This window comes from Arachis hypogaea, chromosome 19 (assembly GCF_003086295.3).
Source record: "Arachis hypogaea cultivar Tifrunner chromosome 19, arahy.Tifrunner.gnm2.J5K5, whole genome shotgun sequence".
NCBI classification, from domain to species: domain Eukaryota; kingdom Viridiplantae; phylum Streptophyta; class Magnoliopsida; order Fabales; family Fabaceae; genus Arachis; species Arachis hypogaea.
Genome location: NC_092054.1, coordinates 22373132 through 22397361, shown reverse-complemented (window position 1 = coordinate 22397361; position 24230 = coordinate 22373132). Strand labels below are relative to the sequence as shown.

At 35.5% G+C, this 24230-nt stretch overlaps 2 protein-coding genes across 3 annotated transcripts; one reads left to right on the top strand and one right to left on the bottom strand.

The window, feature by feature from the left end:
- Positions 1-497: 497 nt before the first annotated feature.
- LOC112776388 (BRCT domain-containing protein At4g02110) lies at positions 498-10247 on the bottom strand. Of its 2 annotated transcripts, XM_025820541.3 has the most exons (12): positions 9930-10247; positions 8478-8862; positions 8285-8374; positions 8072-8176; positions 6825-6926; positions 6646-6730; positions 6387-6456; positions 6182-6226; positions 4990-5231; positions 2946-4902; positions 2636-2852; positions 498-1408 (listed from the first exon to the last, which is right to left on the bottom strand). In XM_025820541.3, exons 2-12 carry the CDS (start codon positions 8559-8561, stop codon positions 836-838), a joined length of 3570 nt encoding a protein of 1189 aa, XP_025676326.1. In that variant the 5' UTR covers positions 8562-8862; positions 9930-10247; the 3' UTR covers positions 498-835. The 2 variants fall into 2 exon arrangements, with proteins under 2 accessions (XP_025676326.1, XP_025676325.1); XM_025820540.3 differs by having other exon boundaries at positions 2946-5231.
- Positions 10248-12646: 2399 nt separating this feature from the next.
- On the top strand, positions 12647-12991 carry LOC114925938 (protein FAR1-RELATED SEQUENCE 4-like). Its single transcript, XM_029295719.1, has one exon. The coding sequence runs from the start codon at positions 12647-12649 to the stop codon at positions 12989-12991; it is 345 nt and encodes a 114-aa protein (XP_029151552.1).
- Positions 12992-24230: the final 11239 nt, after the last annotated feature.

Sequence of the window (24230 nt, the reverse complement as noted above, 5' to 3'; positions counted from 1 at the left end):
TTTGTAAAAGTGATCCAATGTTATCATGCCGTCAATTACACATCATGAGCGCTTTAGTTTGAGTTTTAAAAATCTCTTCTTGAAGTTAGAATATAAATGTTTGGGATAGAATCGATGATCTACTCCAAAAAAATAGCTCATCAAATGTTAAAACTAATTCTTACAACATTTACATAATTCACTTTTTTAGGAACATAATTGAATCTAAACACAAATAGTGGGTATAATATTAAAATCGAACACATCCAAGTAAGATCTAATTGAGAATGAATACATCTAAGGGAGAATAATTGAAAAATATAATCTGATTTGTTAGTATAATTAATAGTAGGATAACATTGAATCACTTTTATAAACGTTAAGAATGCAAATAATACGATTTAAATATTAAAGACACAAATAGAACTTATCCCAAACATTAGAAACAAAAACGATACTTTACTCTTTCAAAATATGTAAAACATAGCACGCTCCCGAAGTCTCTACTGAGCAAAACAGGTGACACTGTTAACTTAAAATTTATATAATACACACATTACTACATTAGGCAGTTTTACCACTAAGTCCACTAAAAATGTTAACCAAACAAGTCTTCAAATCAAAATTAATACATCATCAATCACCAAGTACTGCACATAATTACTGCCCCTCAGAAATGAAAAGTTTGTACATAATTACCACATGATAATATCAATGAATGGAGTGTGGCTCTCACCAAAAGTGAGAACCAATAACATTGAGTTCCCCTATCCATACTCTTATGACAAATCCACCGTTGGCAGTGGCCAAAGACGGTTACAAATTAAGGCAAATATCCTATACAGGTACAATAAAATCACTTCCTCTTACTCTTGGAGAAGCCACCCTTTTTCCTTTTCTTGGGAGAGTTTGAGCAGTTTCGTTTAACAATGCATTTAGAGCAAAACCAATCCTCCTCAGGAACATCCATAAGTGGAGGGTCACAACAATCAATATGTGTACCAACTCCACAACCAACAGAACCACTCTCATCACCACAAATCAGCATCACGTCCCCTCTATCCCTTGATCCACAAACTTCACAAGCTACATCGTTGCTTTCAGGAGTGCTACTAATTGATTCTTCAATATCAGTGGTCTCTTCTGCTCTATTCTGGTGTTTGGAAAATGACCTTTCTGCCCAAGCATGAGTGTCATATAATACATGTTTCTCAAGTGAGGAACTTGGTTTGCATACATATTCGACTAAGTAGTCAGCCGAAATGCAAGGTATCTCGTATCTTAAGAACTCTTGTACCCACAGGTCGACACGTGGCATTCCAGGAGCAACTATGGCATAGTCGATTCCGGTACCAAGGAAGCGCGTGTAAGGAGGAGAGGTAGCTAGTATTGTTCCGTCTCCAGCTTTGACCACTCGCTTCAGAGTATCCTATAACAGATAATTGACATGCTTGATGCGTCAAATTTAACAGTTGATATACACATGAAATGGTTGCAAACATTGTTAGGAGTGATCTCTCAATTTGATTTTCAAAAATAGAAAAAAAAAATTTGAATGAATTTATCCGTAAGTTATAACGATATGGGTTTTTGAAAGTGCACATCGGTATTGCTGTTGCTTTTCAAAAGTTGCTTGATTTCTTAGTTTTTTAAGAGTTACTTATCAAAAATTGTAGTGGTTATGTTTGATAAAATAAATTAAAAAATACTTCCAATAAGAGCATAAGGAAAGCGTTTGGTCTACACCATAATTATTCTACAAAGTTGTTAAACTTGTTCAAATAACATTGATTTTAATAAAAGAAAATTGAATAAAAAACTGTTTTAAAAATTGCTTCTCATAAAACATAGTAGTTCGGGTATGTTCTCTCAGTCTTCTTCGTGAAACAAGCTGCCAAGAAGAAACAATGTTGCAGCGGACAATGAAGAAAGTATTAAAGCCTGGCAGATACTTACAAGGGAAGAACAATCAAAATAATAAATAAGAGTACAAAGATAACTATTTAGTATAGTGATTAATTGTGAATCATATTTGTGTGTTCCTAAGTCAATTGCTAAATATTTTTGTATTTGAGTCTTTAATTTGTGAAAGTACAAATCTGTGTATGTTGCTTTTTTAATCCAATCCCCTTTTTTAAATATTTTTAGACTAGCCAGATGTTTCAATTCTGACATTCTTTCAATAGTACATTTCTCAAGACAAATGTATGACTTAAAGAGGTATGAAATAATTTATAGCATCATAAGATGAAAGATATAGATGTTTAGACAGATGAGAAGTCATACACGATAAATAAAAACAAAGAATACAAGAGTTGTAGAGGCATCATTTGTTGAAAAAAATAATAATATCCCGTCTTGGATGATTTGGACATATGAAGAGAAGATTAAACGAATGTTAGATAGATCAGTAGTTAGGAGAGGAGGAACACTTCAGAAGACTCTTAATGAGGTGGGAAAAAGAAACTTAAGTATAAATGACCATATTATAGACATAATATATAACAGGGTACAATGACATCATTTGAATCATGTAGTTGTTCTATCAATTTATAAGATTTTGTTGTTGATGCTGTTATATTATTATATATAATATAAGGACCAAGCAGTGTTAGGAGATAGGATAGAGTACTTAACCAGGATTGAGAAAACCTACCAAAGGTGGAGTGATGCAGTCACCATACACAATAATGCGCATTCCATAGAAGGCACCATGACCTGTTCGCTCTTTCAGCAGCCGCCACTTTCTAGGAGCCTCCATATCGATCGTGCCATCCTCGTTGAGACCAATATCGTGCCACTCATAAGGTTCCTCTTCCACAAATTCCCCTGCCTGATTGCTAGCAGTTAAGAAATCAGTTTTCAGAATCCACCTGCATTTCATCCAAAGATTAATTAGAATATCTTTACTCGTGTTAAAGAAAAATGAAGACAAATAGTAGGTGTTTGTGCCTTATATTCATTACCTTCCTGATGCCGCAGCAGCAAAAAATTTCTCTATCCTGCGTAGAGGCTCTGGTGCTATGAAGTGGGTTGCTTGATATGACCACTGATGAGAATCCCGGCAAACTTTGCCCTTTAACTTCTTTATCAATTGTTGGAAATCCTTTCTCAGAAAGTGATGCCCCGTTAATATGAAACATGGTGGTTCAGTTTTCAATCTTTTGTTAGCTTCTGACATAGGTGGATTATAACCTGTTTGCTTGGGATTTATTTTTTCTGGCTTTGAACTCAATTTATTAGTTCGATTGGCAACAGATTTGGCCTCAGGCATATCCTGCTCTCCCTCATCAATTGGTCTATTTTCCTTCTGTTCTTTTGAATCTCCAAATGCCTTTCTTGGTGCGAAGGATTTGTTGCTCGCATCTGTAGCATGAGATACTTCTTTGGCAGATTTCATTCGTGCCACATTTTCCCGTTCCATGCTTATCTTATTCTCAGACAGTGCCACTTTAGATTTCTGTAGTCCCTTTGCAACAGTGACCTTCTTGGCAATACTTAGAGGACGCTTTTTCACTTGATGTTTTACTTCGCGTTTCATGGTTGAGTCATCTACTGAAGGTGCCTTCTCTTTTTCAGTTAACTCTGCAGTTTCCTTCTCAGGCACTGCTGCTTCACATTCTGTTACATGGTGCATGTCTTCTGACTTTTCTGCTGTTTCATCAGCTTTGTTTTTATTTTCATCGTGTTTCATTCCCAGCTCAAGTTCACATTTATCATCAGGAGCCTCTGTTTCATCATCCATAGTTTCAAGTCTGCCATTGGCATCATCTGCATGTTTAACAACAGTTTCTTGCTCCTCTGACTTATTATTATCATCAGTCATAGGTTGAGGTTTATCGCCATTGTCAATTGGTACCTCTTTGATTCGACTGGAAAAGTTTACAGCTTCACCTTGCTGGATGGTCCTGTTTGAGGAAACTAGTGTTTTCTGTTTAGCAGTAGCACCAACTTTTGGCTTAGAGCCAAAACTTCTCTTGGCAACTGATTTCTTGCGAGGTGATTTTTTAATCAGCTTAGTACTTTCTTCATTGCCTAAATCTAAATTTGGGGATTCCCCATTCAGAGGGTTCTTATTGTCAGGGGAACCCTCCAGATTTTTCGCAAGTTTGTGTTGCTCAACTTCATTACCAGCAACTTGTTCCATTCCATGACCCGCGATTTCATGCTTCCCATTAATTTTAGACTCAGTCTGATAGGCTTTATCACTTCGAGCTGACTTTGGGCTTGTATCTCTTGTAAAAGGCTCATCAAATGATAGGGAATTGGATATAGAAGCTATGGATTTAGAAAATGAGTTTTTGTTGGGTTTGTCAAAACTATCTTTTCCAGCAGAAAAACAGGGTTCAGACTTGGATGGTTCCTCAACCACAGATGTCACTTTTCGTGCTTCAGATTTACCATTTTCTGAAGTGATTTTCTCGATGAATAATTTTGCATCGGAAGTAATTTTCCTTGATTTTAATGTATTAGAAGCAGCTTCATTTACCCTCTTTTGCGGCAATTTACCAATTGTCACATCCCCAGAATCTTTAGCACTGGTTGATTTGATTCCCCCACTGCCATTTAATACCTTATTGGAAGGGGTTTTATGTTTGTTACCTGATTTCAAATCAGCCAAAGGTGACACAGTAGATCCAGCTCCATTATCCAAACCATCATTTAAGCTCCTTGGAAGAGTGAATCCCCTTTTGTTCTTAGAATAATACTTGATAGAACTGAACTTTGCTTCAGAATGTGTGACCCTTTCAGCACTTGCAGTAGATGGTGATCCGAAATCATTGGCCAGCTTATTAAAAGTTTCAGCATGTGGTTCTGCTTTTTCAGTTATGAGAACATCCTGGCAGCCTGTCTTTGGAGAATTGGCCTTCTTTGACTCCCTGATCTTAACATCTGTCTCAGGTATCTGACATGATGTAGCACCTATAGCAACATCAAGAAACTTATCCGTTGCCTTAGGCTCATCAACATTACTAAAGCTTATGTCTCTATCAGCTCCGTTGTTATTACCTTGAATAAATGAAGATTCTTTACTATTATCAACTTTTGGTGAATTCTTGAGACTAGTAGATTCTGTCTGGGCACTTGAAAGCTCTCGATCTGATTTTAATAAGCCACTAGTTGCCTCAACACCAAATTTTGCAGTGAGGGGACTTCTGCTTATATTCCTCTCAGATTGCCCCAGATCAAAATCTTCAGTTTCTTCATCGGAATCCTTAGCTTCTAACTTCATAATCTCTAGTTCATAGCCACTGGTTATAAATAAATGTTGAGCAATTAGTTGAAATGGATAAGAACTTTGTAAAACAAATAAATATAAGCATGTATTATTATATTTATATCATCTTAGAAGAAAAAAAAATTGCAGTGAGACAGTGCAACTTAAAGCTTTTGAACAAGACCACAATCTTTATATTCAACTTTCATATTGTATGCACATTTATAGCAAACTAGTGATATAGGGAAAAAACCTTAACTTCCTTGAAGTTCTTATAAGAAAACTGCAGTTACATAGGGGGGAGTTAAGGGTTAAAAAGAGAGGGAGGGGAAATAATTGGCCACCAACTTTTCTCAATCCCTTCTATATATAGTAGAAGTAGATGATTGAGGCCATTAGTTCATCTTTATGAAATCGTACGATATAATGACATGGCAAGAAACATTGCAACTAAATATATGGAAATCAGCTTTAAAGTTAAAATGAATGCAAGAATATACAAGTACATATTGACAATAAGATGCTGAGCTTAAGCAATGCAAATGTTTTTCTGTATACTCCAGAATGCATTCAAATACTGTTAAGCCAAAAGTTCTTCATTCATAAGATTATTGGTTAAAATCAATCTCAGTCAGTAACTTCAAACAAATTCCAAATTATCTCCAAAATCACGATGAGAATGCTTTATAAATATGCAAGCTGATTAGCTGAGAAAAAATTCCCCTTGTCTGCTGTTAGAACTGGAATCAAACTGTAGTGTCTGTTAATGAACTGTAATTATAGATAGGATATTCAAAAGACATCTCAACTCTCTGATGACTCAATTAATCAATGACTAGGCACAATTCCCTCTAGGATGTCATCAATTGTATCAAAGGACTCTTAACTGACACTTAGGCTGCAGTTGATTGAATTCTAGATTGTGGATAAAAAAGTAGTTTAAATCAAGTCTACAATTTCACATGGTGCAAAGCAACACCTCACCTCTTGTTGTAATTTTCTTCTGGAAGAAGCGCCCAGACTTTCAAGCTGAAGAAATAAGCAGCACTTTAGATTTACAGAGCTATTTTGTAAAATTTCAACCAGTCATTAAATAAAATAAAATAAATGAAATAAATCATACATAGAAAGAATGCAATCCAAACTATAAATATTGGAACTCTGAGACAAAATAGGAAAAGACATATACCAATCTTCCAACCAACGATGATTAACTAGCTTTATTGTTCCCATTCTCTTGGCAAGCTCATACTTCTCCCCTATATGTCAAAGATAAATCAATCCTTTGGTATTGGAAGATAATTTCTTTTACTTTTTAATAGAAGATCATGGAAAGAAGATATGAGGATCACACATAAATGAGTAATAATACTTAATAGAAATCAAAAGAGAAAAATGAATGTGTGCTCTTGATTATAAATGTCAAAACAATATAAGATGAAACAAACCTTCAAATTTGTAGCATACAAGATGAGTAACCCTGTTTGCCACCAAGGGCTTAAGAAATGTCGCACCAATGAGGTCAACCATTGTCTGAAAAGGTCAAACCAATATTATCACCACATAACAACAATGCAATCATATGCTCCTTGAAGAAGAAAACAATATGGTAGCAGAAACTGCATACCATAATATCATCACGATCCTGTCGTAGATAACCAGTCAAGCACACAACCAAATTCTGGGCACCAGGTATTCCATTTAAATCTTTAAGAGGTCTGTACATAACCTGCTAAATGTAAAAAATTAAACAAGAAATAATTTGCTAAAAGTCCAAACCTTGCTAGAAGTAAAGGTAGAAAATTATCAAACAGAACCGAGAAAGCAAAGTAAATAAAATGAATCGTCTTCTGGAACTCATGTTTTGATTGAAAGACCAGATTCACGGGAAAATTTTGTCTAATAAACCAAGAATGTCTCTTTAGGTGGGTTTGCAACACGTACCTAACATTGCCATCAAGCTTCAAAGCTGATTATTCAGGAAACTAGTCAATTTTTTTATTCTAAAATAAAAACAAATAAATAGCATTACCTCAAAGGACTTATAAATTTTGATTATATATTTTGAATCAAATATAAATCCTAAGGCATCCAAAGCTATTTAAAAGGCTCTTCTATTCAAACGGCTTTCAAAATTTTCTTCAGTTTTTTTTTATTAGACTATCTTCCACTAGATACAACTTCCTCACAAAAAACTTCTCTCATGGGCAAATATATGCAATCCTCCCCGCCATAGGAGCTCCTTCAAGTTTCTTCTGAATGGAATCATCCCAAATCTAGTTTATAGTATATTTTATCCAATTCAAACATTTTCATCTCCAAAAAGACCAGTTTTTTTTTTCTCTTACTGGCATTTTGAAAACTATTATTTATTACTATCGTGGGCCAATCCCTCCACAACTTGAATCCTATCTTATGTCTTAAATTTCAATACCACCAATCCCTAAAACCTAAATCATGCAACTTATGTTACAATTTAATTATAAAAAAAAATTAATTTTACCAAATATATCATTACTCAACTTTTAAACATGCAAGAATTCATTTATATATACCACACTACTCCTGATAATTTGTAGACTCAAAGCATTATAATTTGTATAGCTGAAGAACTACATCAACTAACTATAGCCAAAACAAACTTCCCCTAAGTTGACATGTCAAAAATGAGAACAGATAAATCTTCCCAAGTCCGAAACATCATGCTAACTCTTATAAGGAAGAAATACTTGATTGTTAATTTGTGATTCAAAATTTCAACACAATAAAATAAAATATCTACTACTTTACTTTATTTAGTATTTAGATAGATTTTATTATAATCATCACTCACAAGAAAATAATAAAAAGTACAAGAATATGTAAGAAACTAACGGAGGAAGCATCGACGGGCATTGCAATATCAGAGCTATGATCAACCCATAATTTAGTCACCACTGTCTTTCCATCGTTTCTGGCAGCAATACACACAGGATCATCCTGAACACACAAATTAAATTAATTTAAATTAAAATTCGGAATCACAGTACTTATTTGTTTCAATTAAAAACGAGGGTAAAATAAAATCAAGTAGCAAATCGAACTAACATATATGATCTTATCGACAATGACGTGCGTGCAACTTCCACTGTACTTGCCTTCATCCACTGCACCACCGTTCACAAGCTTGAACCGAACCTTTTTTTACAATTAACAGCAATTAAATAACAAATTCGATGAATAAAAAGAGATAGCCATTTAAGAAATCAGAAGATGAATAAAGATCAGGGAAATGGGAAACCTCGGTTTCATCCTCGGGACTGAAACCAAAAAGAACGAAGTGAACACCACAAAAGACTTCTGATTGATCACTAGTTCCCAGCATTTAGAGTAAACTTTATCAGTGATATGGCTTCAATTCAATGATGACAAGTAAGGAGTAGTGAAACGAATGAATATACAAAGGGAAATTTCAAAATGGTAACTCCTTTCTGGCAACTGTGGTTGAAGGAAGGGAAGGGGTTTATTTTGATTTTAATTCTCTACTACTATCATTAAAACTTATGTTTCCCGGCAATTACAATATCCATGGCGACAAAATCTTCCCCCTTAGTTTCAGTACACTATTCTATCTGTTTTGCGATGCCCAATCCTGCTTCCTGATATCAATTTCTCCAAATAGCACCCTGTCCACAATAGCAATCAAACATAAATATTTTGATGAATGACGTCAAAAAGCACTTTGGCGCTGTCCACAAATCATAAAGCATACACCATTTATCTTTCTTGAAGGCAAGCTTTTAAAATAAACAATATACAAGGGAGCTCTCATTCAATTTTATCTTTCTTCTCAGTATACTCATGCTTTCAGTTTTTCTCACTCCATAGTGTTTTTTATTTTTCCATTTTGCTAGGATTCTTTTAGGGGAAGGGAGGAGGGCAAGCATAGTTTCAGGAGGTCTCGACTTATTCAGCATAAAGATGACATAGCAGAATAATGACCATCATGAGAGCTAAATATAAGCATTGCATATAAAAAAGAAAACATTCCTTTGGATGTAACTTTACATTGGAAATTCTTTTGAAGTCAATGCAATCCTTTTGAAGTAACTGGCTTTCATTTGTGTTGGGAAAAAAAATATTATTTAGGGAAGAAAATTGGACTATACGACAATTAAATCAAAGTTAAGGTTGCTTTGATACTCAAAAATATAATTGTTGGCTTGTGCCAATTCTTTTTTAATCCCAGTGGACCAATTTGGATGGTTCGAACGCAGTGCAACCCTAGGGTATTTAGCATGCTTTCTCATAATTGCAGAAGCGGGAACAAGCTGTCAAGAGTATATTAACATACATGCAGGTACAGATAAAAGTTCGACTTAGCAGCAACAAGATCCATTTCACCAAACATGTACTAAAATTTAAACTATGGTTTCAATCAAATAACCTGAACCCTCACCCTAACTAATCTACGCCGTACATAGAGTGAATACTAAAAGATAAACCATACATAACTCATTAAACCGAGTATAGTTGGATCTATTAGGTCAACAACATCTCTAATATGTAAAAATCAAAGTTACGAACAGCATGCAAGAACACTGTAACAGTCGAACCATGTTAAGAAACTGAAAACTGAAGGAAGAGAACGAATCAAAGTCATAACAGAGTAAAACCAGATCTGCGGATAGGAGCGAAAATGGACCAGATCAGAACGAGAATGAAGAAATGGAATGTGCAAGACATTGGTTACCTGGAGGTTGGTAGTAGACACGGCGGAGGACGGTTGCGCGGCGGGCGGAGGACGGTTGCGCGGCAGGCGGAGGGTACAAGTGGTTTGAGTTTGGGAAATTAGGGATATTGAGAGGGAGAAAGGCTGGGATAGGCTGAATGGGGTTTATTGGAAAACCATCTTCGTTTAATTCTCTATTGCCCGGGAAAATAATTTGCTTACCACCAAAATCTTTCCCCCCATTTTTCCAAATTCTTCAGTCAATTACATTTTTCTCCTTAGGTTTGAAATTTGAAATCGCTGCCTTGCGGGAAAACAGGGTTTTCAATTTTTATAAAATAAAAAATTATCCAATGACGATATTGGTTTTGTACCCTTTTTTTTTTTTTTGGTACGCCGTACGGGAATAATTATATTAAAAGTAATTTATAAATAAATTATTTTATATTTAGATTTTTAGTTTTAAAAGTGTTTATTTTTAAAAAAAATGTGATAAATAAAATTTTTATTATGAGAGAAGCTAATTTTTTTTAACTTTTCTATAAGCTTCTAAATAGCTTCTTAGAAAATTGTAATTTTATTTTGAAAATTGCATCAAACATTAATACTATTACTTTTTATAAGTCAAAAACTTAAAAAAGTTACTTTTTAAACTTCCCAAACCGACCCTAAGTAATTGGACCCGATTACTTTGCATGAGATTTTCAAAAAAAAATTAACATAAAATTAGAGGTCTAATTTTTTTTTTTAATTTTCGACGTTCACATTTCACAAATCAAACCCTCTAATTTGTGAACTTTAAATTTTTTTTAACTTTTTAAGCATTCAATTTTTGTATTGGATGGTCTGATTTCTACTCCCCAAATTAAATCATTCGACATTTTAGAAAAATACCACAACAGTCCAGAATATAAAAAAAACAATATTATTAATCTAATATCAAAAAGAAAAAGTGCAATATGTGATTGTGTCCTTAACCAAAATGCAAAAATAATAAGAGTTAATAATCAGATTAATTTCTAAGGTTGTGTTTGGTTCTGAGAACAAGATAATACAAGATATTGAGAATAAGATGTAAAAATTAGAGTTCTTATATTTTGTTAGGTGATAAACTAGAACAAATTATGAAAGTCGAATTTATTCTCATTTTTTTTCATTCAAAAAATTTGGAAAGAAAATATAATAATAAAAAATATAATTATGAAAGCAGATGGAAAAGTGGCAATGAAGAATACAACGGTTAAATACCCAAACGGAAATGGATGGACAATGAAGGTCGAAGTGTCAGTCGCACAAGGGAATAGGGGTTGACTATTGGGTTTGATGTTTTTGTAAAGGAGGTGGGACATGAGATATATAGAGCGGATAGTTTTTTAGAAGTTGAAAATTCACGAACGATGGAGGCTAACCAGAATTTAGGTGACAGAAGAATGAAGACGCTGGCAGCACTGCGGGATCCGGCAGCTGAACTAGTGGTGGCAGGGCCAAGAGATTACGGTGAAGAGAATGGTAGAACAGTAATTCATGACATATTTTTGAATGTATGTAATCAAGAGCAATTAAGATCAATCAAGTTAAAAAAAGGTAACAGACCCAAATGCATTGAAGGAGATTAATGGAGGCAAGGATTATGGGGATTATGAATTGAGTTTGGAAGGGGATTCGAAAAGGACAATTTCTTGGGGACATTCAAATTAGGGTAATGGGTTTCACGCGGGTGGTATAAGGGCTAAATGAAAATATATATAGATTGGGTTAATCTTTCCACAAGGAGATGGATAATAAAAGAAATAGTGGTGGCATGTACCGCTTGGACCATAATAGAATTAGGCCAACAATTACACATAGCAAAGATGGGCCAAGTGAGGGAGGAGGAGTCTGTGATGGACAGTGGGTTGGAGAAGCTGAGGCGGGCGGTCAGACTGCTCCAAACCAGGTTGTTGAAAAAACAACGAGGGAAGGAAGGCGCAGCGCTGGTTCTTCTTTGAGGAGCATTGCATGTGCACCGCTGACATCTGACGAGTGACAAGTGGCGGGAACGTGGCTGCGGATAGGGGTGGCAAACGGGCCGAAACCCAGCCCTAGTGGGTTGAAAGAGATGATTCCAAATCCACCCCACTCGTGTCTTCCGCTTTTGCTTGATTTCGAGTCTCTAACTCGAATTCCAATTTTTTTTATGATCTAAAAACTATTTTCTTTTCTTCCAACTATGTTTAGCCATTTTCTTCCTAGTCATCAAAAGATGAGTCACAGTGACAAGACTCAAGTTGATAGTCTAAATAAGTTCGGAATTGCCACATCGAAAATTATGGCTTACATGGCCAGGTAGTCATGACTCATGAGGCTATGGGATGCTTCGGTTTACCAAAAGGCATCTATATAATTATGTGTGTAGCCAAAGACTAGCTGAAATAAATGATGGTGATGCAGTAACAACCATAAGTTATTTGGAGGGCAAGGCTAACGCTGACATGATGGCGGTCTCCAGATATACAAGGACGGCAGAAGATCAACTTGGTAGCCCATTTTGGGCTGATGGGCAGATGATGGCGGATTACCAGTTGTTCGTTGATGTGATTGCATTTGATTCAACATATCGGCCCAATAAGTACAAGAAGCCTCTAGTAGTATTTTCTGGATCAAATCACCACATGCAGAAGTCTACTTTTGGGTTTGTCTTGTTGGAGGACGAGGAGGTCTGTACATATAGGTAGATTTTGTTGAATCTTCTTGATGTCATGGGTGACAAGAAGCCGTCTGTTGTGGTCACCGATGGGGATAAATCTATGCGGGCAACAATTGCGGAGGTGCTGCCATCGGCCAGACATCGCCTATGTGGGTGGCACTTGGAGAAAAATTATGTCCAAATGGTGAAAGAACTAAAATTTTGGAAGGTGTTCAAGAATGCAATTTATGCAAACTTTGACGTTGAGGAGTTTGAGAAGTATTGGAAGACGGCCTTGGAGAGTCTCAAATTAATGAACAACACTTGGGTGAAGAGCCCTTGCGATATAAGACAGAGTTGGGCAATGGCATATCTTCGAGGTACTTTCTATGTCAGCTATAGGACAACTTCGAGATGAGAGGCATCAACACTTTTATCAAAGGGTTCTTTAAGTCAACAAATAGCATTCTAAAATTGGTTCATAGCTTGGACAGGGTGGTGAAAGACTACCGCAATAATGAGGTGACATCCCAATTTTTCTTCTCGTATTACACGCCAATACTAACAATAGTACTCGATTCGATAGAGCTGTTTGCTTCAAAGATGTACACTAGAGGAGTCTTTAAGGAGGTGAAGAAACAAATCAAAGGGGTTGGAACTTTACTCTTTTTTGACAAGGACAACATAAGCACAACAACTATCTATAAGTTCTCAAAGATGGGGAACCGTTGTAGGGTACGCAAGGTGTTGTATGATCCGAACGAGTAGAAAACTGAATATGACTGTTAGATGTAAAACAGTGAAGGTATTCCTAACTGCCACATATTTTGCGTCATAAAGTACGAGGGTTTGGTTGAAATCCCACAAGGTCTGATATTGAGGAGGTGGTGCAAGGACGCTAAGGATTGGACGGTAACAACAACAGAAGGAAGAGAATGACATGAGTCTCAGCTACTTAGGTATGGTGCGTTGTGCAGTGCAATGACTCTAGTTGTGAAGCTTGCATTTGAGAATGTAGGAGACTTTGTGGTAGCCAGGGATGCAATTTCCGATTTAGCACAAATGTCAAAAGGCTAACAGTGAAGATGGAGTCTCATCACAGGAGGTTGTTAAGACCCGTTTGTCGCCAAAACAAAGGGGGTCCCTAAGCTATAGGGAAACAACATTCTTGAGCCAGGGAGAGGCTTGAGGGAAGAGGTGTTGCTGCACTACTTGCAAGGTTCTAGGCATGGTTCTGAAAATCAAATCGGACCAGCCGGTTCAACTGGGTTAACTGGGAACCAGTCACCTAGTCAGTCTGGGTAAGCCTATAAATCGCCTGGCAAAAACCGGTGAAAAACCAGTCGAACCGGTGGTTACCTGGTGAACCAGTAGAACCGTCCAGTTTTTTAGCGGGTTTTCGGTTTGGAAATAAACCCTCTAAACGGCGTTGTTTTGTCCTTTAAAAAAAAAGAAAGGCTAAAGTGCTAAACGAAGTACTGAACCAGTGAACCCTAAATCCGTTAGCCCATCTTCTTCAGTCAGTAGCACCTCATCTCTCCTCTCTTCTCTGAGAACCATAGAAGCCACCACCACCAATCGAGCAGCCCACCGCCACCGCATTCCGCAGCCACCGCGTCCCACAGCCACAACAGCAACGGGTTTGACCACCGCATCCTCCACCGCGTCCTTGTCATCGCCGAGCTCGCCTCCTCTGTCGTTGCCGTTGCTCGCTGCCGGTAAGTAATACTCTGTTATTCCTCCTCGCTGCCTTCTAATTTTCTGTTCATGATTTTCTGATTTATTTGTTTGCTGGATTCATGATTTTGATTTATTTGTTATTTGTTCATGATTTATTTGTTTTCCGGATTCATGATTTTGATTTTTGATTTTTGATTTTCTGAGGTTATTTGTTCATGATTTATTTATTTGCTAGATTCATGATTTTGATTTTTGATTTTCTGAGGTTATTTTTTCATGATTTATTTGTTTGCTGGACTTTATGATTTTGGTTGCTTGACTTCATGATTTTCTGAGGTTATTTGGATTCATGATTTTTTATTTTCTGAGGTTATTTATTTGTTCATGATATTCTGAGGATATTTTTTATTTTTGATTTTCTGAGGTAATTGTTTGTTGAGGTTATTGTTATTTATTCATGATTTTGGTTGCTGAATTTATTTGTTTGTATGTTTCAGATGGAACAATCACAAAGTAACCTACAGCCACAAGATAATGCTGTTCAAGATTCTCAAATTGGTTATTCTAGAGGTAAATCTGATCCAACTTGGTAATATTTTACAGTGAAGTATGACAAAAATAACAAGGCTTAATATACATGTATTTTCTGCTTGAATACTTACAATGGAGGGGGGATATATAGAATGAAATATCATCTTGCAAAAAATTTTGGACAAATTAAAGTTTGTAAGAAAGTAACTGAAGATGTTGAACTTCAATTCAAAAGGCTTTTGGAGGAAAACAAAAAGAAAAGGCAGAAAAAAGAAAATTTGCAAGTGATTGTTATGATATGGAAACACAAGCGGAAGAAGAGTGTGAAGTGCCTAATCCTGTAGAACATCCAGCTCCTGCAACAATGGGAGACAAGGGAAAGAAAAGAACTATTGCTGCTACTCCAATTGGAAGTTATTTTAAGGGAAGGACTACGCCAGGCTCTTAACCAACTTTGAAAAGTGTCTTGGCCAGTAAACAAGTTGTGCACAAGGTTAAGTTGGGGCTTGCAAAATGGATCATTGATGCAGGTATTCCATTTAATGCAATTCAATCACCTTACTTTCAACCTACTTTGGACGGCATTGCTGCAATTGGAATTGGTTTCAAGGGACCGTCATATGATGAAATGAGAGTTCATTTGTTGGCCGATCTTAAGAAAGAGTGTCAACTACTTGTTGAAGGCTATAGGAGCTCGTGAAAAAGCACTGGTTGTACACTGATGGCAGATGGCTGGACTGATCAAAGGCAACGTACGTTAATTAATTTTCTAGTTTATTGTCGTGCTGGTATGTCATTTGTTAAGTCTGTTGATGCATGACCTCCATGCAGAAGCTTACTTTTTGAATCCAGGTTTCTTCTATAGTGAGGGGTTTGTTGAGAAGGCAAATATCTTGAGGTTTTTACTTGATTTATTTGATATTGACACCCTTTGTGATGACTCAGTTGCCGCAATGCAAGAGATACAGTTGTATCGAGATCGAAAAGAAAGTTTTGGAAGGGAAAGTGCTTTGAGAGCGATAAAGGGACTCGAACCTGGTAAGTTATTCTATTTCTAAGTTCAATTTACTTTGAAGGTTTTTTAAATACTGAATGAGAATTGATGTTTGACTTTCAGATCTGGTAGGTGAGTGGTGGAGGCTACACGGTGGGAGTGCTCATAATTTACAAAAAGTGGCGATTCATCTTCTTCATCAAACATCTTCATCATCCGGATGTAAGAGGAACTAGAGCCTCTTTGAACAAATCCATTCAAAGAGGAGGAACCGATTAGAGCATCAAAGGCTAAGTGATTGTTTATATGACTTATAATCTACGCCTTCAATCTAGATTGCATCACAAGAAGAAGAATTATGATCCAATTGACATTCAAAGCATTGACATAGTATATTTCTGGGTAATGGCGAATGAAGATGATCCTGAATTTACTAATGGAGACATCGAAGGCATTGAAAATTTAATTTACACGGATAATGCTATGCCTTCATATCCTAAAGGTGATTGAAATAGAAAAACTTGTTTCATTTACTAAAGATATATGTCGTAAAGTTATAACTTTGGTCTTTTTTTATTAGATGGAGGAGATGTGGAAGTTGATGTGGATTTGCCTGATGTCGCTGATTCTTCAAATACAGCTTCTTTTGGTAGTACTTCTGAAGATGGTGGCTTTGGATTACCTATTTATGATGGAGATATTGGAACACTTAATGATGATTATGATTTGTAATGTGTTGCACCTTTGATTAGTTGAAAACTTGCTAGTAATTGTTTCTTTTAAATGTAGAACAGTATGTGTTTGTCATTGTGTGCGTTTTTTTTGTTTTTAGTTATAAACATTGATGTTTAAAGTTGTTTGTGAACCTCTAATATTAAGTTATAGATAATTTATTATGTGAAATTTTAAATTTTATTAAGTTAGAAATTATTGAATTTATATATTTAAAATTATTTTTAGGTTTTTTAATAATTTTATTTAATATTTAATTAAACCGGTTGAACTCCGGTCGAACCAGTGAACTATTGAATCAGTGACCTCATCGGTTTATTGACCGATCCGGTTCTCACAACCTTGGTTCTAGGTCACACGAAGAGGACATGCATGTCGCAGCGGGAGAATGGTTCTATTTGTGTCGGATAAGGGGTTTCGACCACGGTCGGGGACTCATCATCAAGCAAGCCGACTTGGATACGTAAACCACCGAAGCATCCCAAGGTATGTTTATTTGGGTATATGTTTAATGTATTATAGGTCAGGGGTCTTATGTTACTATAGTGCTCAAGGTGATTAGTTTTCATGCTTAGGGTATAATACTTTGGTCATTATTGTATGTTAGTAGTGTTGAGATTGGTAAATCCCACTAACTGCTATATGATTCACTTTAGTATAGTGCTGCTGTTAATTAGTTGAAATTGCATGGGGTTTAATGCTATGGTCATTATTGCATGTTAGTAGTGTTGAGACTAGTAAATTCCAATAACTACAATGGTTCACTTCTAGTATAGTGCTGCTGTTTATTAGTTTCCATGCTTAAAGTATAATACTTTGGTCATTATTGCATGTTAGTACTTGGTAATGTTGAGACTGGTAAATCCCAATAACTGCTATGCAATTAACTTTTAGTATAGTGCTGCTGTTTATTAGTTTCCATACTTATAGTTTAATGATATGGTCATTATTGCATGTTAGTTGTGTTGAGACTAGTAAATCCCAAAAACTACAGTGATTCACTTTAGTATAATGCTACTGTTTATTAGTTTTCATGCTTAGGGTATAATACTTTGGTCATTATTGCATGTTAGTAGTATTAAGACAGGTAAATCCCAATAACTGCAATGATTCACTTTTACACTTTGTTTAGATAAATAATGAAAAATAAAAGAAAAGAAAATGAAAAAAAATAAAATAAGAGGAAAAAAATGGAAGGAATAGTGAGTCTTTTATGTGTTGTTTGGATGAAGAAAAAATAGATGGAAAGAAAATATAGAAAAAATTTTCTTTTGTTTGCATAGAAAGAAAAGTGAGAAGAGAGAAAATCATAATAGAGTAAAATTATGTAATACTCCTATCTACCTTATATGTAAATTAAAGTATTATATGTGAACCAGTTAGGGGTGAACGCGAATCGGATCGGATCCAATATCCGCAATTTTTTAGCTTGGATCCAATCCGATCCACACATTTGCAGATCGGATCGAATCGGATCTCAGATATATCCGTAGAATATATAAATATTTTAAAAAGCTTATTTTTCTTTTAAAAAATAATAACAAAATACTATTTTTCTACTCTTTTAAGCATGTTTACTCTTAACATATTATTAAACATACTTTTTTTAAATAATAAAAATAAAATAATACAACATATATGATCATTATTAGTTGAAATAAAATATAAAAAGAATATTTACTTATTTATTTATTTTTGTGGATCTGCGGATATGTGGATTCCTACATGAAATCCGTAATCTGATCCGATAATCTTGCGAATCAGATCCGATAACCTTACGGATCGGATCGATATCCGCAATTTTCGGATCGAATTCAGATAAATACCGCAGATATGCGGATTAGATCCGATCCATGAACACCCCTAGAACCAGTAAATTTGTTCTTGTCGTAAAATAAAGTAAATATTTTTTATTTATTTATTTATTTTTATTGCATTTTATAAATATTACAAGATATTAGAATTTTATATATTTAATTTAAATTATTTATCTAATATATATATTATTTAAATGTGAATCTCTATTATAATAATATATTAAAGGTATAAAAACTAAGCTTATATTAATAATTATTAATAACAATATAACTAAGGGTAGTATTAGAAATACATAAAGGATAATATTTTCTCTATTATTTTTTTGCTTGTGATGAAAGCAAAAAAATTTCGGTGGAATCCAGAAAAAAATGTTGTATCCTTCCTATTTTCTTTGATATCCAAACAAGGGAAAATACCTTTTTTCATTCATTTTTTTTCAATCATTTTTTTTCCTCTTATTTTCTATAAAACCAAACAATACCCAGTATAGTGCTGCTATTTATTAGTTTTCATGGTTAGGGCTTAATGCTATGGTCATTATTGCATGTTAGTTGTGTTCAGACTGGTAAATTCCAATAACTGCTATGATTCACTTTAAGTATAGTACTGCTATTTATTAGTTTTCAAGCTTGGGGTTTTGGGTTTGGTCATTATTGCATGTTAGTAGTGTTGAGACTGGTAAATCCTAATAAATGCAATAATTCACTTTTAGTATAGTGCTGCTGTTTATTAGTTTTCATGCTTGGGGTTTAATGCTATGGTCATTATTGCATGTTAGTAGTGTTGAGATTGGTAATTCCAATAACTGCGATGATTCACTCTTAATATGTGGAGATAAAACGAGTAAAGTGTAGGTGGAGAGGGCTTATTTGGCCTGGTCAACTCCCTTAGTTCGGATGCATATATCCCGATCCCGGTCAAAGCAAATGTGAATCACTCTGGTGTACCTATTTTCAGCCCAAGGGATGGCAACGACAACTTCTTCATGGGAAAACCAACACATATAACAGTTCTTTGCCTCTCCAAGTTGCTTTACTCATCAAGGAGAAGTTCCTAAACAACCCGTCACTGCTGTCAGGTCAACCCAACCTGTGGTCGCTGTCACCTCAAGCCATTTCAAAATTCTGAGTAGTGACGCCTTTCAACAGTGGATACTTGAGATATGCATCTTCAATATTCATATGTTGTAGCCAAACGGCAATTTCAATCTTCATAATTACTACTTTATATTAGCAAGCCTTGAATTAATGATGACCTGTAAAGTGCTAAAAATGATTGCAGAATATGGTAGGCAGGTCTTCCTCCACCAATAGGTTAGGATCGCTATTTTGAGTCGTGCAGTTTCACTACCCTACAGGGCATTCACAAAACATAGGGTTAAGAAGTGAATAGGTAGCAACTATGGTTGTTTCTTGTCTTGTTTTGCGTTACGTTTATATGTGACTTACAAAGTACTCAGTGGAACAGATATTATTAGTGTTAAACTACATAATTAAGGTTGTAGCATACTTTTATTATTAACAGAGAACATAATCAGTAGTGTGTGGGCTATAAAAAGAGTTTACTATTTTCAAGATTGTTTTTAGGCATCCAATCCGATTTTGCAGTGATGAACTTTTTCTCATCATGACTAACATTCTTGTCACCCAAAATTTCTACAAAGTATTTAACATTATCATTCAACTTCAAGACTTAGGCAAGATTTTGACTCATAATTGATTATCAAATCGCTCTTATTATAAATTTACATTTTGTAATTGGTCTAATCAATTTAACCGTAGTTCAAAAGGAATAATTGTTTTATAAACACTAGAAAAACACACTAAAATTATAGCTATATTCTATGTAAAAAGGAATACGTTGATATAGCTAAATGAACAACAAATTTTTTATCATCTACTCATCAAGGTTTTTATGACAACTTTCACAACGAAAAATCAGCAGAAAAATGTAATATCATACTTTGATTATATTAGTTTTAAAGATAAATATAATTTATGTGTACAAAAAAAAAGTTAAACGAAATTTAGAAAAAAGGGAACCATTCATGAATAAGGAAAAAGAATAAAAAGCAAAAGACTTTCGGCTGGCATTTAGAATTTTTTGGCCAAAATTGCAAATATACGGAAGAAATGTAGCCCAGAATCCGAACCATGACATTTACTCTGAAATTTAGCACACCATTTTCTAGTTTTTATGTATTTTGAAAACATCAAGACATGGATAGTAATGGCCCGATATGATCATATGATAATGTTGTTAAGTTCTTATAGGAAGTTAGGGCCACTTGTGATAACCAAAAACACTTATGTCTAACAATATTTGAGGGCATATATGATTATGCACGCAAAAAAGGCAACAAATATTACATACGATAATTCTCCTACAAAATATGTAGTTTAAATCTGCAGACCAAAAAAATCGGGCATAATAGCAAAGTCTACCAAGGCACATCTGAATAGAAATTGAAGATAGCAGCATCCAAATAGCAACACAAAAGGAGCCCTTATTTCGACTTCAAGGTCTAATGATTTTCAACATCAAAAAAGAAATGCATAAAAAATTCTCTTCCGGGCCAATACATAACCAAAACATATAGGCAACTTAATTATAGAATCATATTCTATTAAGACGGTGACAACTAAAAGAAAACCTCCCCAAAATATTGCATCATGACGTATTTCAGTAGTCTTCTGTTCACCTATAAATTTTCACTATGCTGACTTGTTTCGCTAATATGCAAGCGATTTGCTCACTACATCCTTCGCGATTGGGTATGAGACTTCACTACCAGGTCCACAACCAATCTCATGTGGGCCTTCTTGTTAACAGACTACGGGGCAAAATATCATCAAATGAAATTACAGAAAATTCGTTTATTATTTTTGTGAATGTGGCCAAAATGATAAAGTTAAGGTGACTATTAAATTTAAAAATTTACTAACCCGCACTTCGTAGTCCTCCCATAGGGCCTCATGTATCATTCATTGTGATACCCACAACCCACAATCCATCCTGAACATGATAGCAAAATATAAATAATGTTAGTACATTGCAGAGTTTCATCAAAACCTTTGTACAAGGTTGCACATTATCCGTATGCATCAAAAACGGGAAAAAATCATCTACTTATGATCCGCGCTGCTATTGGGGGACCGTTAGGTCTTCAATCTCATATTATAGGAAGCTTGGCTGCTTGACATCGAGGAATGATAGCCATGACTGTGCAAGGGGTCAATCCCTCAAGGCATAGGGCCTGTGAATATGACAAAATGATATCGATTATATCAGCAGTGCAAATTCTATTTGTCACGACTGTTAAAACAATAATTTATGATAAGATTCACATCTTTTTTACAAATTTACCACTCAAGTCATTGCAATCTTTTGTGATTCATTCTAGTTTGATCAAGGTAGCGAGTCTAGATAAATCAATATCTTATAGATAATATCAATTATCATTAGGTATCAGTGGCCAGAGGCCCACATCAGCTAGTAAATCTGTGTTGAAAACGACAAATCAGGAATCTAATATAACACATGCGAAAGCACTACACATGACCATCTTACATACATGCTCAAACTATGTCAAGGTTATTGCCCATGTCACTTTGTCGATTCTGGATCGCATGTGTATTTGTCTCAACATCTGCACATGACCATCTGACATTGTACGCCCTTCCAATGTGGGTTGCTTACAATTTTTTGCCACACACGAAGTTAACCAAAGATATCATTATGGTCACACTTATAAAGACAACTTTATTCTCCTCGTGGAGAGATACACTAAATACGAAGCAATGAATCAACATAGTTTCTTCAAGAAAAAAATATACTTACCATTATCGGGGCCGAAAGGAACTAGCATTGACTTCTGGTAGTCTGCGATAACATGTTCACCAGTACATTCAACACCTATAATGATTACCAAATGCCGGCTCAAAGGTTTAGTGAAAATGCAAGGTACATACATGAAATAGACCCACAATAAACTGTAATTCATAGCTAATTTATAAATACATAGGTTTAGTAAACAAAGTCTTCCATAATCTATCCCCTCAGCACCAGAGTTAATAAGGCTTCTCTACTGTCGTTGCATTCCCAAACATCTACTAGGATTTTACTGAGGGAGAAAAGGAAGACATCGGTATTGGTATGAGAAAAATGAAATTATGTCAATTACACCATTCAGCGGCCTACACAGTGTCTCGAAATTTGGCATAACTAAGATACAAGTTAAGCTAGTAGCTAAAATATTTGGTTGCACGTGCATCCAAATCATTGAAATCGACCTTTCGCACCCATGGCATGGCTACATTGGAAAACTGTTGGATAAACTTCATTGTAAAAAGGAATATACTTGTGTACATGATAGTCATAAACGAATGAATCACCAGATGGGATCCATGAGGCCATTTTTCAAATTTCAAAAGAGGAATACAAGAACGCCGTCTATGTAATTCAGGAAGCCACAGTTAATGGTATAAGGTTACCTTGGTGGAAAATCATTTGTGAATATGTATGTTGCCACGGCTAAATCCAGCTCTGCAAGTCCCATCTCACGGACTCCAGGCGACACCAGATTCATTCCCTGAACAACAAATGCAATGCATGAACTAATTAAAATAGTTTTAAATTTTGATGCTAACAACTAGACAACATTACATCATGGGTCATGCATAAATAACTACTTTCGGAATGCGATCACTTGTAATTCGCATTAGCTTCGCACTATCCAGTTGTATGTCCTTACCAAGCTTGGCAAGGTGATTGTAATAAATTTCTGTTTGTATTCTCACCTGTAATCCCACTGATGCCCGTGTGTATCTACCAGATGCGTCTTTGCAAGGTTCCTTAATAAGGTTGACCTGATAGAAATAGATTCCAAACACAAAGGTCAACATGAAATTAATGAGGGCAAATGTACTTTTGCACACAATCGATGAAAAGACATTTCATGTTAATTGGGTCACTTGAAGCCTTGCTTGTTCACTTCCTAGTGGTTTGCCTCCTGATCCTTTTCTTCATTTTAGAACCGAATGACATGTGATCAATGTTGAAACTGGTATCAAGGGACGGTTGATACGTTGGATCATTAACGTCGTGTGTGCTGGTTCAAGGGCTACAAATGCGTTATTTCTTTGGCACACTCTTTGGCTTTTCACTGGTCTTCAGTATAAACTTAGGATGCGACGCGCACTCACACAAAGGCGCTAAACATTTGTTGGGTGTGGTTCTAGCTGCATGTTGCCTTACTAGCTCCAACAAAACTTTTCTGATCTCCGCAATGAGTGCATATGACCGAGACACAACCTCGCAAAGGTTCCTCACTTTTGAATGTAGATCTGATATAGTAGTCACCCCAAATTTTATAATCGGACTGCACTCCTGCATGATACAGACCAATACCCGTTTAGCCATAACAAATGACAGTGATTTCTCCAAATTTTGACACACAACATGACGTAGGGTCTTAGCCCTATAATAGAATTCACGAAAGACCAGCCGTTGGCGGCTAAATTGACAGGAACACCAGGAGACTCGGCCTTAACCCTGGAGGTGTCACAATTTTTGTAATAAACTAAATCAGAACTAGAAAGGACAATGAAACATCTTGAAAGTAAATAGTGAATATTATGACTTTAAGGTTTAAGGGTATTCATTTAATATGGTTTCTGTTACTTTCGGTAAACAAAAAATCTACTATTACAGAAGATATACATAATTAAACCAACAAAAATTCTAAAGAATTTGGTCCATTGAGAGAGAAATAGTTTCTTTTAACACACCTAATTGTCTTCGGCTGGAACTGCCTCCGCGCACAGGATGGAGAGCATGGGAAACTTGGGCTCAGTGTCGCATGGGAAGCCGGTAAGCTCTTTGACCTCCCCTGCTCCGAGGA

Excerpts from the sequence above, each read along its gene's own strand:
- LOC112776388 (XM_025820540.3), bottom strand. The coding sequence starts at position 8,561 with ATGCTGGGAACTAGTGATCAATCAGAAGTCTTTTGTGGTGTTCACTTC. Across the intron at positions 8,375-8,477 it reads GTCCCGAGGATGAAACCGAG|GTTCGGTTCAAGCTTGTGAA; the intron begins GTTTCCCATTTC and ends TTGTAAAAAAAG. Across the intron at positions 1,409-2,635 it reads ACTGCATCACTCCACCTTTG|GATACTCTGAAGCGAGTGGT; the intron begins GTAGGTTTTCTC and ends TATCTGTTATAG.
- LOC114925938 (XM_029295719.1), top strand. The coding sequence starts at position 12,647 with ATGGGTGACAAGAAGCCGTCTGTTGTGGTCACCGATGGGGATAAATCT.